Source organism: Neopsephotus bourkii, unplaced genomic scaffold, assembly GCF_033783945.1.
Source record: "Neopsephotus bourkii isolate Nb327-2 ecotype Australia unplaced genomic scaffold, CSIRO-AGI_Nbou_v1 NB_2, whole genome shotgun sequence".
NCBI classification, from domain to species: domain Eukaryota; kingdom Metazoa; phylum Chordata; class Aves; order Psittaciformes; family Psittacidae; genus Neopsephotus; species Neopsephotus bourkii.
This window is the reverse complement of record NW_026900519.1, coordinates 890875-909132: the sequence shown is the minus strand read 5'-3', so window position 1 is coordinate 909132 and position 18258 is coordinate 890875. Positions and strand designations below refer to the sequence as shown.

The window sequence follows — 18258 nt, the reverse complement described above, 5'->3', positions numbered from 1 at the left end:
CGATGGAACAGCCAATCAGCGGCCGCAAGCGATCAGCGCTCGCTCTTTTTTGTGAATGGGAGCCGGGGCCTGGCGTGCGCATGCGCCGCCCCTTAACCCCTGCGTGCCCGGCGGCAGCGGGTCTGGATGTGCCCCCCCCCCGGAGCCCCGATGTCCACCCCGCAGCGCCGCTCCCGCCCGCAGCGGGGGGCGGTGGCCGGGACCCTCCTCAAGCGTTCTGCAGCCCCGGTGATGCCGTAAATCACCCCCAGCTCTGCTGCCAACGGCCCTTAGATCTCGGCTGCTTGCTTGGTCCCTCCCAGACCCCACCATCATCCATCCACCCATCCATCCATCCATCCATGCATCCATCCATGCATCCAACCACCATCCATTCATCCATTCATCCAAACTATCTATCCATCTATCCATGCATCCATCCATCCATCCAACCACCATCCATCCATCCATCCAAACCATCCATCCATCCAAACCATCCATCCATCCAAACCATCCATCCGTCCAAACCATCCATCCAATGCATCCAAACCATCCATCCAACCACCACCCATCCACCCATCCAATCAATCCATACAAACCATCCATCCACCCACCCACCCACCCATCCACCCATCCATCCATACTTAGGAAGTATTTTCCTGAGTGGAGCAAAGCAGGAGCCAGTTTGGGCTGATGGCTGCAGCAGAAAAGAGGAAAAAAACACCCCAAAAAGGCAGTTTTGGGGAGGATGGGGTCTGTATGTGTAAGTGCTGCCCTGGGGAGGTGGCTGCAGCCACCACAGGGGCTCGATTGCTGTGTGCCAGTGCCACTGCTCCACAGAAATGCACAACTTTCAGAATGACCACATTTTGCTTGATCTTTGCTTTCTTCTGCACTACCAAATGGCTCAACATGGAAGCAGGTGAAGCAAATGCACTCGGAGCAGCTCAGAGGGGCCCTTCTCTATGTTAAAATTGAAAGTGTGGTATAGAGTTTTATCATTTGGTATCAGAGATGTATTTGGGGTCTTTTAGATCTCTGTAGGTCCCACAGTGAGCAGGAGAGGGTATCCAGGAGGACTGGATTCATGAGATTAAGGATCTGAAAAGAGAGAATCTGATTTCTGCAGCAGGAGCCACTGCAGGGTGACAGGAGCAGGCAGCAGCTGCAGCTGTCCCTGAGCAGGACCCAGGCACAAGATCTGTAGAGAAAAAAAAACCCAAGTTTCTTCTGGTTTGTTCTGCCTCCCCCAGCCCCAAAAGCTGGAGATCTGATAGCAAACGGGGAGCGCAGTCAGGAAGGCGTCTTTGGGATGCACTGCAGGGCGAAAGTGCAGATAAAGAGCAAGGCTAGGGCGAAGGATAAGGAGTATCGAGTCCTTGCTCTGCCCTTTGGACGCAGGCAGGAGATAGTTTCACATGTCTGTTCCAAAAGCAACACCACAAAAGAGGAGGTTGGAGCTGCAGGAGCATGAGCTCCACACATGCTCAAGCACAACTTTTTTCCAAGGGTGCATTTTCCTGCTGCTTCCTCAGGTGCTCCCAGTTCTTTTGGTACAACAAAGGCTGGTAAGCTGCAAGCTCCCACAGCACAAACGTTTCCTGTTGCCCAGGCACCACTTGGAGCTTTCTAGAACCAGGTAAAAGCACATTTGCCCGCTTATCAGGAAGGAAGGTTCACTCAAGGCCGACTTCGAAGCGTTCATCTCGTTTATTATTGGCACCACCTAGAAATACAACTGTAAACCCCATCTTGGCATGGGTTGGATTGGTTCTTTGAACGGGGATTAATACATCCGCTGCTGCCGGAGCCTGGTGGAAGAGCTCCACCCGGCGGCAGTCCAGCAAGGCACGGCTGGAAGCTCGGTGCAGCTTCTCCTTCACCCACCAAGTCCCAACTTCCAGTATTACTCCTTAATGAGCAACACGGACTCCAAGAACGCCCCACACGGCTCCCAGTGGTTATTTCCTTCCCCTCTCGCCTCCACAGAAACACAACCAACATAAAATAACCGCTGGCTCCTGTTTCTGCTGGGGGCAGCAGTTCTGGGCTCAAAAACTGGAATATCCGATGGAGAAAGTCCCATGATCGAGATCACCTCCCAAGGCATCAGGCTCACAGGATCCAGCTCTCGGAAGTTTTGTGTGACAGAACCGTGGCTGGTTTCCCTCCTAATGCTGACTTTGTGCGCTTTTAAGTGACAGCAAAGACTGGAGGGTTGCATTTGTCATTTGGGATGGAGGATGGAAGTTGTTTTCCCTGTTTTCCCTATTTTACCAAGCATAGGTTTTTTGATTTGTCAGAGGATTAACCTGAAAGATTTCTCAATAGAGTGATAACAATCATTAGCTGCAAACAACCCTCTCTGTAATAGACATCTTGATTACAGTCCCAATTACAGGATGGGTGAAATCACAACCATTGCCTCCCAGGAGAGTTAAAGTGCACCCTGCCTCACTGAAGGCATCTTCACCAGGTAAAAACTGGGCTCCTAAAGCTTAATGATGGTTTAGGCAGCTTCAGAACTCCCTCCTCTAGAGGCCTGGTAGATACCTATCAGGGAAGATACTGTCCCCAGGAGACCAACTAACCATGTTGGAAACCTTCCAGCCCACAGAAATCCTGGAGGCAGCCAATGGATTGCATTGGAGAGATCTGCCCCTTGTGCGAGGATGCTCAGAACTTCAGCCTTCACTTGGGCTTTCACTTCCTTCCGAATCTGAGGCGAAGATGTCCTGCTGGAAGCAAAAGTAACGTGAGTGATAGCCCATCATGTATTAACAATTAACGACAGCTCACAGATGAGAACAGGCAGGGCTGCGTTAAATGAGCTGGATGTCCAAGGAGGGCAATCTTACCCCTTGTGCTGCTGCAGCTTTCTTAACTGGCACAAGATTCTGAGGGATCTGAAAACAAGACAACAGAGTTATCTCCCCTAGACCAAAGGGGAGGGTTTCTTTCTCAACATGACCTGTATCCATGAGGAAAAACACCCTTCTGCTGCCTAAAGGGCCAATCATTTTATCCTGATTAATCAGAGAATCATAGAATGGCAGGTTGGAAGGGAATTCAGGGATCATCTGGTCCAGCGTTTCTAGGCAAAGCACGACCCTGACTAGACGGCCCATCACCAAGCCAAATCTTAACAGTGACCAACACTGGGGAGTCCTCCACTTCTTTGGGGAGATCATTGCAATGGCTGATTGTTCTCATGATGAAAATCTTTCCTCTTGTGTCTAGTCAGGGTCTCCCGAGGAGTAACTCGTACCCATTACCCCTTGTGCTTTCCATGTGACTCCTTGTAAAAAGGGAGTCTCCACTGTCTTTGTAGCCACTCTAACTACAGGAACATGGTGGTAAGGTCTCCCCTGGTCCTTCTTTTCCTAGGACTAAACAGACTCACCTCTCTCAGCCTTTCAGCACACGGCTGCCCTGTCCTTGCATCACCGTTGTGGCCCTTCTCCAGCCCATCCACATCCTTCTCTGGTATAGCAGGGACCAAACCTGAGCCCAGTATTCCAGGAGTGGCCTGGCACACGTTGAGTAGAGCGGGACACGCTCCATGCCCTGCCCATCTCCTTCCCCCCGCATCCCACCTTACCGCAGGATACCCAGGAGCAGGGACAATGCCCAGAGCCCCATGCTCAGGGTCCACCACTTCTGGGCACGGGCACGGATGATGCCGGCGTCGGCAGCCCAAGCGACGTGCTCGCAGGGGTAGTACAGCTGGTTGGCCACGTTGCAGAGCACCGATAGCGCCCGCACCAGCCCGTCCTCGTCCTGTGGGGAGCACGGAAGGGGGGGGGACGGGACACGCACTGGTTCCTGCAGTGGGACCTGGGGGAAAGGGGGCTGCCGGTGCACCCCACGCTCACCTTGGGGCCCAGCCCGTAGCCGCAGCTGTAGCGGAGCATGGCGAGGTCATCGAAGAGGCGCAGCGCCGTGCGGCAGGCGCTCAGCTCGGCAGACACGGCCAGCAGGCTCCCGGGCAGGCCGGACGGGGAGGCCTGCGGCCCGGCCAGCGCTCCCCCTGCCAGCTGACAGCCATAGCAGAGAGCACGGACCTGCGGCGAGGGGGGAGAACCCGGTGAGGGCCCCAGAGCCCGGTGAAGGCCCCGCCGCTCCCGGCTCTCCCTCACTCACCGCCCGGTCGCGGCCCCGGTGGGTCTCCAACGCAGCGACCAGGCCGCTGAGGGCGCTCGCCGCCATAGCAACGCTTCCGGGATGTGACGTCACGACGCGGTGCACGCCGGGAAGCCGTCGCTATGGAGACGCGGCCTAGCTTTGGGACAAGGCATTGTCGCCATGGCGGCCTGCGCGGTGCCGCTGATCCCCGCGCCCCTCACGGGCCCTGCCTTCCTGAAGGCGACCCATGCCCTGCTGGGGGATGAGCGCTGAGCCCTGGGCAGCGCCTGGAAGTCGGTTTCTCACACCCACTTCCCCCCGCGTTGGGGGATTCACAGGAGGTCTCCGGCCCCGCTGCCCCGCAGCGGGCAGGTGCTGGTCTCGGCCGGGGGCGGCGGCGGGGACACCGGCTCGGAGACTCGCTGGGCGTTTACCTAATGGCCCCTGCGGGCCGCGGCCCCGTTTGTGCCCCCGGAGCCGAGGATCCGCATGCACACGGACCCCCGCGTCTGCGTCCTCGCCTCCGAGACCAGGGAGCGCTTCTGTCCCCAGCCGGCCGCGAGGAGAGCGCCCGTGCCCAAGGGCAGGGGGCGGGAGGACAACGTTCCCTGCGGAGACAGGGAGAAAATCGGGCTCCTTCCATCCATCTACACCTCGTACCCAGCGCATGAGGTCCAGCCTGCTGCCAGGCCATGGCACTCACACAGGAGTAAGCTGCTCTACCCCAGTGCTGCACTGGGATCCGGTGCCTTGGCTCAGAGTTACACTGTATAGGGGTGTTTTGCTTTCTCTTTTAAAAGCGAGCAAATCAATCTGATGCTCATAGAACAGGGTGGCAGCACTCCCTAGAGCCACTCGCCAGCCAAGCTATGGCTGCAGAGCCTTTCTTCTACACTCGCTGCATCTGCAGATGCTGCAGGATTCACCCCAGAGCTGCATCACTTCTGAGGTGCCACATCCATGTGCTGCAGTGTTGTGGCTCACCTTATTGCAGCCTGGCATCAGTTACTTTGCTGTTTCATTATAAGAAATAATATCAGTAGTACTAAAATGCCACAAGAGCAGCTGCCTCAAGGCTGCAGTTTCAATAGCATTAATACTTCCCATATAAAATAACACCATTTCCCCTTCTGTCTGTTTGGCAGGATGTGATCCCACTATTAAAGGGGATGGACAGTCCTATTACCACACTTCTTATCAAGCACAGTTTACGGGTGAATGGAGTCCACCTGCAAAGCCAAGTGAAAAGGTAACAGCACGATTCTGGGGAGGACCAAGATACAGTTAAAGGACAGCAAGTTCTCACGTTGAATTCTGTCCTGAAAGGGGTGGGATCTGTGCAAGTGGAAACCAGATGGATGGAAAGACAGGAAGGAAGGGGAAGGGGAAGTTCAACCAGGCCGAGTACAAAGTTCTGTATCTCTGTTGGCTTCCCTTCAGCACAGTTCTATTAAATTTGAGGATCCCAGCATCAGTGGATCTGTGAGTGAGCAGAAACATGCCTACAGTGCCCCAGACAAAAGGACACACAGGTATCAGATGGAGAACCTAGTGGGCATCCTCAGGAACTGGTCCTTCTGATGGACACTGCGGTTTAAGCATCTCCTATCTGATCTCTTGCAGAGCCTATGACAAGGAACATGCTGCCTCCCAGATCCAGCAGGTAAACGTGCAGCTGGGGGATGGTTGTACCAGATTCTCCACCTCAACATCCGAGCAGTTCCCAGTATACAATGTAGGTAAGGCAAGTCTGTGACACAGAGCCAACTGTCAAGTTGTTCAGAGGCTGGAATGCTCTGACACCCTTCACTCTTGCTTTTACCAGAGCCTGTAACTATAGTCCACCCAAACCAGTATGTCTCATCCATTCCCAGAGGTGATGAAGACCCTGAAAGAAACCGAGCATTGGCAAGCTCTACTACTACACAGCTCTCCTACCCAGAGGTCTGTTCCCAGCTTTGCTGTGCGGGTGCTTCTCTGTTGGAGACCCTCTCTTCTTTTATGTACACTACTCTGGCACCTAAAGCCAATGCTGTTGTTCCTTCTCCCTTCCCTGCACAGCCTGTTTCTGTTAAAGCAGCTCTTGTGTTCCCAGACCGAACGCCAGAACCTCCTCGCCAAGCCTGACCTGCTGCTTCACAAACACCCAACCAAGCTCTGCCTGGGAGATGAGCATCCAAGCTCCCACGTGTTCAGCACAACGCAGCACTCGGACTATCAGCCACCCCAGCAGAGCGAGAGAGTGATGGCAGACAGCAGGAGCCACCGAGAGAGCCACATCCCCTTCAACTACCACAGTAAGGCTACATTGCTCAGACCGTTGTGGTGCCAGATGAAGCTTGCTGAGGTTCTCCTCGCTCTGTGCAAGGGATGCCAATGCTCTGGGAAGGGAGGCAGCTCAGGTATCTTGAGTTGGAGGTGGCAGGAAGGCACTGGTGCAGCAACACGCCTTTAGTAAAATGAGAGTGTTACCCCCAGACCAGGCAGACCCTTTCTGCACGTGTTTTTAGAAGTTGTTTTGTATTTGTATGTGGGAGGAAGGAGGGGATTTCTGTGTTTATGCAACCTCAGCAGTGGATGTGGGTAGAGCTGGTCATGGTCATTATCAAAATCCTGGCTTTGCCTCCTCTTTCTGATGGCCAGTACTCTGCAGCAGAGAGGTTCCTTCATGCCAACTATCTGGGTTTAAGCCCTTTGCTTTACTAAATGTGGAATGGATCACAGTTGAATTGATCTTTTCCTTAGCCCCAGGCTTCTGGAGCAGCTCCACAACTAGCATGGAGTGCTGTGGAATGATATTCCTATAACTGCCATCTGAATTTCTTCACTTACCTCCTCACCTTGAGGATTGTCTTCTGTCTGGCCAAAAGTTTTCAGCCAAGTGCTGAGAGTAGAGCCTGTTTTTTCCTCTCATTAATGAGATGCATACAGGTCTGTGACTGCAAGTCAAACTGCAAAGCTTTTCTGCTATTGCCTCCTAACTTACTGGCCTGAATTTAATCTTCATTTCAATTCCATCTGTCAGCAAATGAATGTTCTGTCACAACGACAAAGGCCACACTGGTTCCACAGACAGCAGAAACAGCGACCCTCTGAAGAGATGCCACAGCAGGTACAGCCTTAATAGCCTTGGATTTACCATGGGGTGGCTTGGGGAAGCAGGTTTATACCAAGCAAAGCTATAGCCTCCCCACTAATATAGACTCATAGAACAGTTAGGGTTGGAAAGGAACTTAAGACCATCTAGTTCCAACCCTCCTGCCATGCACCTCACACTGAACCATGTCACCAGTTTCTGTGTGTGCTCTTGAGCTACTTGAGCTGGGACAGCCATGCATCAAATCCAGTCTGCCTCTAGCCTCAAGTAAAAGCTCTGTGGGGAGCAGAGTTGCAGATAAGAAAAGTCTCTGAAGGGAGAGGAAGGACAGGCAGCCAAACTCCTAGGCCAGGGCATGTTGGAGGAAGGGGGAAGGTGATTCTGGTCCCCCACAGAGGATCAGAGGAGGAAAATCAGCATAGCTAGAGGTGTCCAGCCAGGGTAAATAATCTCTTTGCACTACTAGCAGAGACCACGGTGCCTCTGCAGAGAGAGGATCCAGGTAGGCACAGACTGCAGCTGTCATGGGGAGTGACCCTTCAGGTACCAATATGGAGCTCAGATGTTGGGGCTGCCAAGTTCTGTGTGACCATCTGCCTCTTCCCCAACCCTGTCCCCCCTGTGTTGAAAGCTCTTTCCTCTCCTCAGATCAAATACTCACACCTGGGGCTACCCTGGAGGGCACAGGACCTCTTCAGGACTGAGCAGAAAGATCAGTTCACACCCAAGTTCAGACAACCAGCAGACATCCAAAAGGCAAACTTCCAAGTGAGCTGCATCCCCCTGGGGACCCTGAAAAGATACTGTCCCCAGAGGAAGGTGCACTTCGCTCCGTGATGTTCTCCCTTCTTCAGTGACCACCCAGAATGTGCTGCTCTGTGGGCTGCCTACACATCGTGTAACCTCTTAGCCATCCTGGTGCTCCTCTCTTGACCCATCTGTGTGTTCTTACAGGGAGCTTTTATTTCTCAAACTGAATGAGGACACAAGAAGGTGTTGTGACAGCAAGAATAAACACTGGGAGATTAGCCCAAAGACGTGCGTGACATCTCCCTGCATTGCAAGACCTACTAAATGTGCCTCTAGGTAGGTGGGGTGATGGGAAGCTCAGAGAAAGGGCAAGAGATCAGCAGCAGAGTCAGAGGCACTGTCAGGGCTGTGTGTGTGCTGGAATATTCCCTTAGGAGCTGTTTGGATTTTGGTGTCAAGGCTGAAACCAAAGGTCAGTGAACAGCAGGGCAGAGAGACAGCTCTCCCCAGTGTATGATGAGCTGTTTTTCTGCAGGCGAGCCATGTATTTGTGATGAGTTACTAACTCATGTAGGTTTCCTGAATGCTGAGCTTGCACTAACTCTGTCTGGGACATGGTATTATGAAAAGGGATGTGTGGGGGGCGGCCAGCCCCATCCCTTAGGGGGCCAAGGAGCAGGGTTAGCTGCCGCCTTGTCACAGCTGCTACTTCTCAAGCTCTCCTCAGCTTTTTAGTGCAGGTGGGATTGATTCACACAGGCTGTGAGCCAGCACCAAAGCCTTTGAGCACGGGTGTCCAAACCATCTCCAATTGCTGCAGTTTGTGTGTGAGCAGTGGCTGGGTACAACAGCCTGCATGCTTTCCTCTTGGGATTTGGCTGTGTCTCTCATGAAAGGGGTAGGCTTTGCTCCACGTACTCAAACCTTGCAAACGCACACAGGCACCTCGCTCAGGATCTTGAGCCCCATACATGGCAAACACCTTGCTTCAAACACCTAGATTGGATGCTTGGTGTAGTAACAGGAACTGGCATCTGCTACAAGTGTGCCCTGTTGCTTCTTTGTGACCCTGAGATGTTGTTGCCACCTGTGCTACCGCAGAAACAGCCACGGTTCATGGAGCGTAGATAGTGAACACCACCCCTTGGTGGAACCCGCTGGCTGGGAGGGCCCTGTGGTTAGTCACTTCCTTGTTCACACTGATTCTGATAGACCTTCAGACACAGTAAAACTGGCTTTTGAGGGAAGGGCCTTTTGCTTTCTAAACACCTCTCCCATCCTTTCCAGCAACTTCCCAGGAATGCCTGAACTGGGAAAGCCAAACATTTCTCCATCTCCAGTCTTTGATTCCTCCAGCTGCATGAAACCTGCCAGCATGGCTGGTGGTGCTTGACCCTCCTCCCTGCTGACGGAGCCACCAGCACGTTCCAGTGGCACGTCAACAGCGTCTGTGACTCAGAGATAAGATGAAGGCACGTCATTTCTCCATCAGTTTAAAACCGTATCACTTGTCTCCGCAACCCCATCCTCAGCACAGCACCAGCCTCAATGCACACGAGGTCACCGCTAAAGCATCACAGCAAAACAGGGTCTCAGTCCCACCCTGGTGAAGATTAGGCCTGCAGGGTGAGGCCAGTTAGGGGCAGGTATAAATTAGGGGGGTCTCAGTGCAGCCTTTGCTCTTTCCTCCCTTCCCTAGGGAGCTGCACAGCTGCCTATCCCAAGCAGGGCCTGGCCTCCTGGAGCTGCCGGCTAAGCGGTGGCCAGCAGCGATGCAGCCCCTGGGGTGCTTGCAGAGCCTGGTGCTGGAGCTGGAAGATGGACGAGCCTGGGGAGCCCACAGCAGCGGGGATCTGCTGCATGGACGGGTGCAGCTGCAGCTCCGCCACGCACTGCGGCTGCGGGCGCTCGAGGTGTTTGCCCGTGGCCGAGCCTTAACGCACTGGCTGGAGAGCCGCAGCGTGGGGCTCAACATTGTCTACCACGACTACACAGCCTGCCAGACCTTCCTGCACCGCCGCTGCCAGCTCATCCCCGGTAAGGCTGCACTACAGGGGTGCTTCTCTGCACCAGGGCGTTGGGTTAGGACCCGCTTGGGCTGCAGGCATCATCCCTGGTAGGTGCTTCCGAACCCAAGCATGGTTGCCCGTTTTGGACACCCTCTTCTCACCTTTGCCAAGGGTTTTTTCTCTGCTGCTGGTTTCTAGGAGGCTGCCTGCAAACTCAGGGCTGGGGAGCACCGAAGAGCTGTGGCTTTTGTTCTGTTTGCACAGGGAAGGGTAAATAGAAGGGTCTGCTCACAAGTGTGGAAAGAGCACTTAGTAGTTCAATAAATATTTGTTTGTAGTTTCCTGATGCTGGGACTGGATGCCCAGCTAGCACATTGCTTAGATCTACTGCAGCTTGGATTCTTTGTGTGGTTGGGATGAAATGATCCAGAACTAAGGGATATGGGACATCTCAGCTGGTCATATGCTCATTAACTCTGTCTTTTCTTAGGGAAGTGTGTGTCTTTCATCCTCCCCTCCAGTGACAGTCATGGCTCTGTGGCTTTTTCTCCCCCTTTTCCTGCTTCTGCTGGCCTCATGACTGCCTGTGGCACAGTGCTGGGTGCCGTAGGACTTAATTCATGCTGAAGGCATTTAATTGTGTCAGTGGCCACAGTGCAAGCCAGAAAGTGGTGCCAGCTCTAGCTGGCAAATGTGGAATTGCAGGAAGAGACTGGAGTGATGGAAGGAGGACATGAGCTGTCTTCCTGGAGCTGTTCTTGCCTCTGGCCTGCCCTGGGGGGTCATATTCTCTATTTCTGGATGACTGTACCTTGCCATGTGCTCCAGTACCTGCGTTACTCTGGAGTTTCTGCCTTTTGGTGGTGGCTCTTCCATGGCCCCTTTGCTGAGTGTTCCAATTGCAGTTAAGGACATGGGAGAGGCCCTTGTCCTGAACTCCAGCAGGAAAGGTCTGAGCATTTGGTTGCTGCAGTGCTTGGTCGGTGTCTGCTTTAGCTGTAGGCTTACAGGGTAAGTTTCATTCCCCATTATCCCTGCAGTGAGTGTCTGTAGGGAAGCCACAAGCTGCTGCGAGCACGTTTAGGTTTCTGCTGCTGGGACTGTGTGTGGTAGAAGCCCCTGGAGCCATGTGGAAAAGGGCACTTGGCCAGGGGCTGGAGCTGCTCTGCACTCCCATAGCTTGGAGCTGATGTTTTCTGGCCCTTGCTTCCTGCCTGGGGAGAGCTGAACTGGGCTGTGTGGGGAGCAGGGAGCCTCGCCACAACTTGTGGGCTAGGATTTTATTGTCTCTGTCCACCCCCAGATTCCCTCTCTGCTTTGTGAGAGGGACACGGGCATGTGATCACAGGAGGATTTTAAGGCAGCAAAGGCTGTGGGCTCTAGAGAAGTGTCATTCTACAGCCAAAATCACTTCCTCTGCCTCCTGCTGGGTTCTGCCAGCTGCCCAGTGGCAACGTGAGGACCTTCCCTATGTCAGCGGGCACAAAGCTGCAGGAAAGGTGCCATGATCCACACATCCCTGTGACTGCTCCTTCTTGCTTCTCGATGAGATCAACTGTGTGTGCGTGGTGTTTCAAAACTGCAGTTTTGTCATGGTAACAAGGCAGTGCAGAGGAGGGAAGCCAGGTGGAGATAAGAGCCGTCCCTTCTGCTCGCCCCAGAGCTCTGAGTTTATCTGCAGTTTCCTGGCAGAGTGGTGAGCGCTGGCACTGGGGTTGCTGTGACATTAAGACAAGAAAAAGGGTGGAAGAAGGATGTTCAGGCTGTGGGCAGGGCCATTAAATGTCTATTGTGTAATGAGCTTAGGGAGCAGGGAGAGAGGGAAAACTCGGGGTTTAAAGGGCAAAGGCAACACAAGGAAAGCCCTGGACCCTCCTGCAGGAGGTGATGCGAGGGAGCCCATCAGTGGTACTCATGCAGTGATCTCTTCTATCTGACAACCCCGCAGCACTTCCCAGAGGTGAGCTCCTGCTCCGGTGAGAGACAAGCATCCAGAAGCCATTTCCTTTCCATGGAGACACCCGGGACAGTTACAGCACATGGGCTACGAGCGCATCAGGGCTCTTGTTCTGTTGTGGGGTGGCCTTGATCAGCACCTTAATCCTTGCAACACCCGGAGCAGGAGCTTATTCCTCAAGCTGGGAGTGGGAGTTTGTACAAGGCTCTCCATTGCCCTGTCTTGGCCCCATGCTGGGTCAGGGTAGAGCTGCTGATTCGACTTTTTACCTGCTGCATTCCCTAATCTCTGGCTCCAGGGTCAATGGGGAGAAGCCACCAGGTCCCAGCAGCCGGTCGGGGAAGGGGAAGCCCTTTCAGAGCCGGGTGCCAGCTCCTGTTTAAACCAGCTTAAGCCTGGCCAGACTCTAGATGGGGCTCAAGAGTTTGCGATCTTCCCTGCACGGATTCTGGCCTGGGTTTCAGTTGGGTTGGGGCACCCTTGGAGCGTTGTTGAATGGAAAGGCCATGGCTGTGATCCCACAGCCCCTGCAACTGGGGGGGATCACTGGACAGACAAGAGACCCTCTCCCAGCACTGGGGTGCCAAAGGGGTCAGAGAGGGGCTTCCCACCACCCGTGGGGAGGCTGTGGACATCTCATGCAGGGAGGATGCTTGCAGGGCTGAGTCACGGGCTGCTGGGTGTGTGTTGGCAGGGAGAGGAGGAAGGTGCCGAGCGCAGGATGGAGCTCAGCCCCTCTCAAGAGCCCCATCACCTCACATGCCACCATGCATCCCACTATGAGCCTTCCCAGAGCTGCTGTCACTAGTTGTGCCTTCCTTCCTTCTTTCCCTCTCCCTTTACTGTGTTTGCTATGATTCATGTTTGCTCGTGGCAGCAACCGGTTGTGCACGTAACACAAAACACGGTCTCTTCCCTTGGGGAGGGAGACAGACATTCCAGGCAGGCTTTGGAGACAAGTTAAAGCTTTGCAAGGCTTGAGCCCCGCTCGTTTTCAGTGTGTTCAGCACAGCAGGTCCTGAGCACAGTGTGTTCAGCATGGCTGGGAGCAACCCAAAAATCCTCCCAGCTTTGGTGGCCAAAAGCCCAGTGACATTTTTAATGCCTGTTTTGTCTTAGCCCCAGCCTGTGCCCGGGGTGGGGAGCTCTGGCACTCTGCGAATGTGACAAGCACGGTTAAAGCAGAAGTGTCTCAAGCTGCATTAACCCCTTGGGGAAGGCACAGACCCCTTTTCTCCTTTCTTTCCCAACATCTCATGGTGATGTTGCCCTGAGAAGGACCGGTTTGCGCACCGGCAGCAGTAGATGCTGTTGCTAAGAGCGAGTCCCCACGCCGTGCCTGGCCATGCGGGTGTGTTTTGTCGCTGGGTTTTGGAGCAGCACCACCCAAAGCCCAACACGAGCTGGTAGGAAAGCAGCACTCGCCTGGTTAACAGGCGCAGGGAGGATGTGCTGCTCACTGCAATTGCACAAGCTGAACCCCAGCCAGTTCTTTAGTTCTTAGAAGAAAAACAAAGCCATGTCCCAGACCAGTTTTCCCTTCATCGCCAGTTGGCCAGAAGGAGCCCAGATCCAGTTGCAGCCTGTTCTGACCCCTGGGAATGGTTCTTGGGAAAGGAAGGACGTGGATCTGTGTGTGGCGGAGCCTCTCGCTGGTGGGAAGTGGAATGAAAGGGGCTGCTGCAGATTCTGGCTGGTGGAAGAAAGGGATGAGGATGGAGTGGGAACGTGGGGTGGGAGCCGGAGGGAGGCTTGTGGGGCGCACAGGACGTTATCCCAGGCAGCGTTCAGCCCCGCGAACCATCCTGCCCCGGGACACGTTCCCGTGGGCTGCTGCGGTCCAGGCATCCATCGGGATGCGGGACGCGCCGGAACGGGTTTCCCTGCCCCATAGGCGCCCCACGGCTCCCAGCAGCACGGGGCCAGGCCCGCACATGCTCCCTGCCTTGTTTTGCAGGGCTCGGCGAGGCCGCCCCGTCCCGCCCCACCGGGGCCGCCCCCGGGCCGCGCCGGGCTCTTAAGGCGGCGGAGGCGGCGCCGGGGCCGGGCTGCGCGGAGGGACGGGCTCTCGCCATGCTCTTCGATCGCCTCAAGCGCTTCTCGGTCGTGCTGGAGGGCGCGGAGGGGGACGCCGCGGTCGCGTTCAGCCCCGGGCAGGCGGTGTCGGGCCGCGTGGTGCTGGAGCTGGCGGCGGCGGCGCGGCTCGGCGCCCTGCGGCTGCGGGCGATGGGCGCTGCCCGCGTTCACTGGACCGAGTCCCGCAGCGCCGGCTCCAGCACCGCCTACACGCAGAGCTACAGCGATCAGGTGGAGTTCCTCAACCACCGCGACACGCTGCTGACACCCCCAGGTACGGCACCCACCACCCAACCCCTTGCCCTGCTCCATCACCTAGCAGCAGGCTGTGGGTGTACCGGGGACCCCAGGGGCCGCAATAATGGGTGCTGCAGACACCCCAACCAGCTGAAATATGGGTGCATGGGGTGCGATAGGGTCTTGGTGCTCTGGGGGCTGGGGGCATAGGTCCCCTGAAGACACCTCAGATGCTGAGAGCAGCCTGGGATGCTGAAGTGTGTGGTTGGACCCCAGTTAGGGGCTGGCCCTGCACAAGACTCCCCCTTTGCTGTAGGTGCTCCTTGATAGGGAAGCGGTGCTGGAAAACTCCTGCGGAGGTTCCAGAGCTCGCTTTGAGCAGGGGATTGGACTGGATGATCCCAAGAGGTCCCCTCCATCCTCAGCTTCTCTGTGCGGTGCAGGCAGGACAGGGCTGCCACCCCTGGGGGACACGGGGCTGACCCCCATCCTAGAGCTGTTTCTAGCTTGGCCACGTACCTGTGGGCTCTCACTCCTAAGCCACGGGGCAGGGTGGGTGCAGGATGAAGCAGAACCCACCCAGGGCTCTCCAACAAGGTGCCCCTGCGTTGTGCATGCCTGACACGCATGTGCGGAGCAGACAGTGCCCATCGCCCATGGGATGTGCCCCGCTGCACTTGAACCCTGGCAGAAACATCCCTGTGCCATCGCGCTGCTCCTCTGCTGTGTCCTGCACATCCCTGCCTCTGCTTTGGCCAGGGAGGAAGCTCTGCAGGAGGGAGATAATCATCTTCAATCTGTTTTGCCCACAGACAATGGTGAAGCCACCGTCCTGCAGGCAGGAAGGCACGAGTTTCCCTTCACCTTCCAGCTCCCCGAGTAAGTCCACTCGTTTTTTGTTGTCTCCATGCAGAAGGGGAGAGAAATCGCTTGATGCAGGACACAGGTCCTGGGAGGGGGCACAGGGCACCTCAGAAATGAGGTTCTTTTATCAGAGCCCTTCTAAAAGGCTCCTTGCTTGTCCACAGGACCCTGGCTACCTCCTTCGAGGGGAAGCACGGCAGCGTGCGCTACTGGGTGAAAGCCAAGCTGCACAGACCCTGGTCAACAGTGAAGAAGGTGAAGAAGGAGTTCACTGTGATTGAACCCATCGACATCAACACTCCTGTGCTGCTGGTGAGCTCCCCCTGCGCCGCTTCGGGGCAGCAGCATCCACAGCTTCTCCGGGAAACCCATGGGGAAAGTGGCTGCTTCCCCTCCAAAAGTACAATCCAGGCCTGATTTCCAAAGGGAATGTGTTTTCCCCACCTTGTAACTCGTGCCCCCCAGTGTTACCTGGGCTGGGCCGTGTCTCGGGTTTTGGAAACATTAATGGGTTGCAATAGCATCTTGCATCAGATACCGAAGAGGCTGCTGATGCTCCCTGACAGGTTCTCAGTGCCAGGGAGGTGCTTGCTTTGAGTTTCATCCTTTCTTACTAAACAGCTTCCATAATCCCCGTTTCTCCAGGCTCCCCAGGCAGGTGCTAAGGAGAAACTCGCTCGTTCCTGGTACTGCAATCGTGGCCAGGTTTCTGTGACTGCCAAGATTGACCGCAAAGGCTACACCCCAGGTGAGATGATGTGCTGGGGCCGTGGAACCTCTGCAGGCCCTGCTGGGAGGGGATCTGGGGGCAGTGTGAGCTGGGCATGGGATTGGTGAGAGAGCTTTAGTGTGGGCATCCTCCTCAGGGCACGATTAAACCTTGTGCCTGCAGTGCTGGATTGCATGTCCAGCCCTTGGCCATCCTGTACAGGAGAGGCAGGACTGGGTCTGTCCCCCCTCTCCCAACACGCATGTCTGGTTTGGTAGGTGAGGTCATCCCTATCTTTGCTGAGATTGACAACTGCACAAACCGGGTGGTGGTCCCCAAGGCGGCCATCATCCAGACTCAGACCTTCATCGCCCGGGGCACCAAGAAGCAGAAGAAGTCAGTGGTGACCAGCATCACTGGTGACTCCATTGCAGCGGGGAAGCGGGAAGTCTGGCACGGGCGGGCACTGAAGATCCCACCAGTGGGGCCGTCCATCCTCCAGTGCCGCATCATCCAGGTGGAATACTCCCTGAAGGTGAGGAGCATTGCGGGAGGCTTCTCCCCTTCTCACTGGAGCTGGGCTCATGGTGTCCAGTTTGGGCTGATGGAGAGGTTTTGGGGCTGGTGATTCGTGTGAGGTCTTAGGTTCTCCCTGCTGGCCCAAGGGCTCGTGGAGGAGTAATTGCATCTCCCTTTGCATCCCATTGCAAGAATTCCCTCCTGGCCAGCTCAAACCAGTGCTCTGGGGAGATACCTGCCCCTTCAGGCTGGGAGAACCCCAGCAGCTAAGCTTCCCTGCTGCCTCCTGTCTCTGCAGGTTTGCGTGGATATTCCTGGGACATCCAAGCTGCTCCTTGAGCTGCCACTTGTCATCGGAACCATCCCACTGCATCCGTTTGGGAGCCGCACGTCCAGTGTCAGCAGCCAGTACAGCATCAACCTGGACTGGCTGAGCACCATCCCGGAGCAGCCGGAGGGTGAGCATCTCCCCCTCCCAAGGGTGCTGTCAAACCACTCTGGATGGTGAGATCAGAGCAAGTTCTCAGCGTGGCTCTGCTCCAGAACCAGCTTTTGGTGGTTTTGGTTGTGCTGCTGCATCTTCTGGGTTCCATCCCCAGGGAACTGGGAGGGTTTGGGAAGCAGGGGATTTGAAGGCCTTTTACCTGCGTGTTTCCTGGTTAATGGGGAGTGTTTCCTATTCCCTGATGTTCTTTTCTCTCTCCAGCTCCTCCTGAATACTCAGCAGTGGTGTCCAGCCCCGAGGCCGAGCAGAGCCTGGCTCCACCGTGCCGCAGCGAGCTTGGTGGCATCCTGGAAGGTCCCTTCTTTGCCTACATCCAGGAGTTCCGCTTCCGACCACCTCCACTGTATTCAGAGGTAAGGAATCCCTCTGGGCTGGGAGGGCCGGTGGATACGGCTGCAATGTGCCCATTGTTGAGGTCTTTGACTCTACACTTGGCTTTGCAGATCGATCCAAACCCCTCTTCAGACAGCATCCGCCCGCGCTGCATGACCTGTTGAGAGAAGCGCATCGGATGCAGCTGACAGCGCAGTGATCCCTTGGGATGGAAGCTTTCACCCTCACAGCATTGGGTCTGGAAATGGAGACACGGTGGCTGTGAGCCCAGAGCTCCTGCAGTACCAGTGAGACCCCGGCTCCATTGCTGCCCTCAGCTCTCTTGTTGGGACTGTCCTACAGACCAACACCAAGCGTGGTGGCGTGGGCTCGTGCCTGGTAGGAGAACACAGGAGACTCCAGTGTGGAGCAGGGGCATGTGTGCTTGGGCAGGACACGGAGGGGTAATGACTGCCCCAGGATTTGGGGGCTAAAATGGGATGTTCAGCAGGAGCCAGGATTGCTCTCCCCTTGCCTGCAGTGGCCATGCTCTGACAGCTCCCGTCATGGAACGCAGGAGCTTGGAGGTGTTTCTCAGGATCACTAGAGGATGTTTTGCTGGGGCTTGGGTTTGTCCCATGGTGGTGCAGGTGAAGCCCTGCTCCTGCAGTAGCCCATCAGGACTGCAGCTCCCTAAGGAAGTAGAAGGCCTTTTTCTGGCCAAATGAAGCATCATCTGCTGCTGCTGATCCTTGCCATGAGCCTGGTGATGCCTGCAGGGGGAATGGTTTTGGATAACGCCCTCAAATTGTAAAGGCTCCCACAGGCTGTTACCAGTGCAGAGGACTTGGGGGACACACTTACCTCTATGGCAGCGTTTTGGTTCTGTTTGCCAAGAACAGGAAAGCTGGTTCCTGTGTGTCAGCACCAAACCTGCACAACGAACGTGCTGAGGCCTGCTCCGTGATGGGGCTGTAACCAAGCAAGCCCCAAACTGCAGTGTCACCATGGGGGTGGCATCTCCCTGATGGCCAGAGGGAAGGAAGCCAGGTCTGAGGCTGATGGAGATGTGGAGTTGAAATGAGTCCTTCAGGACCAGGAGTCCTTCTCGGGATGGGC

At 55.5% G+C, this 18258-nt stretch overlaps 3 protein-coding genes across 7 annotated transcripts in view; 2 read left to right on the top strand and 1 right to left on the bottom strand.

The window, feature by feature from the left end:
* The window catches only part of PEX11G (peroxisomal biogenesis factor 11 gamma), a 343872-nt gene extending 339633 nt beyond the window's left edge, over positions 1-4239 (bottom strand). The window contains exons 1-5 of one of the 4 annotated variants that reach the window (XR_009726301.1): positions 4123-4239; positions 3855-4043; positions 3581-3759; positions 2838-2885; positions 2257-2714 (exon numbers count right to left, since the gene is read on the bottom strand). Coding sequence is in view for 1 of the 4 variants with exons in the window: in XM_061358673.1 (XP_061214657.1) it covers positions 2489-2714; positions 2838-2885; positions 3581-3759; positions 3855-4043; positions 4123-4188 (708 nt within the window). In the remaining 3 variants the exon portion in view is untranslated. Of the gene's footprint in view, positions 1-1670; positions 2886-3382; positions 3760-3854; positions 4044-4122 lie in introns of those variants that run through there. The other 3 variants (XM_061358673.1, XR_009726308.1, XR_009726305.1) reach the window with 3 other exon arrangements.
* A 13-nt stretch (positions 4240-4252) lies between these two features.
* Positions 4253-8236, top strand: SAXO5 (stabilizer of axonemal microtubules 5). The gene is given in 9 exon segments (XM_061356209.1): positions 4253-4813; positions 5250-5353; positions 5545-5636; positions 5728-5843; positions 5930-6048; positions 6200-6401; positions 7130-7169; positions 7171-7216; positions 7850-8236. Coding segments are annotated over 9 exon segments (1437 nt in total). The 5' UTR covers positions 4253-4284; the 3' UTR covers positions 8039-8236.
* Positions 8237-9453: 1217 nt separating this feature from the next.
* ARRDC2 (arrestin domain containing 2) lies at positions 9454-18198 on the top strand. 2 transcript variants are annotated; one of them, XM_061350077.1, is made up of 8 exons: positions 9454-9988; positions 15043-15109; positions 15259-15406; positions 15740-15842; positions 16082-16338; positions 16621-16780; positions 17029-17180; positions 17271-18198. In XM_061350077.1, the coding sequence occupies exons 1-8, from the start codon at positions 9724-9726 to the stop codon at positions 17322-17324; spliced, it is 1206 nt and encodes a 401-aa protein (XP_061206061.1). In that variant the 5' UTR covers positions 9454-9723; the 3' UTR covers positions 17325-18198. The 2 variants fall into 2 exon arrangements, with proteins under 2 accessions (XP_061206061.1, XP_061205985.1); XM_061350001.1 differs by lacking the exon at positions 9454-9988 and adding an exon at positions 13842-14267.
* Positions 18199-18258: the final 60 nt, after the last annotated feature.

Bases quoted from the DNA above. Each gene is read 5' to 3' on its own strand.
- ARRDC2 (XM_061350001.1), top strand. From the start codon at position 13,991: ATGCTCTTCGATCGCCTCAAGCGCTTCTCGGTCGTGCTGGAGGGCGCG. The intron at 16,339-16,620 runs GTGAGGAGCATT...CTGTCTCTGCAG, and splicing joins AGGTGGAATACTCCCTGAAG to GTTTGCGTGGATATTCCTGG. The intron at 16,781-17,028 runs GTGAGCATCTCC...TTCTCTCTCCAG, and splicing joins CATCCCGGAGCAGCCGGAGG to CTCCTCCTGAATACTCAGCA.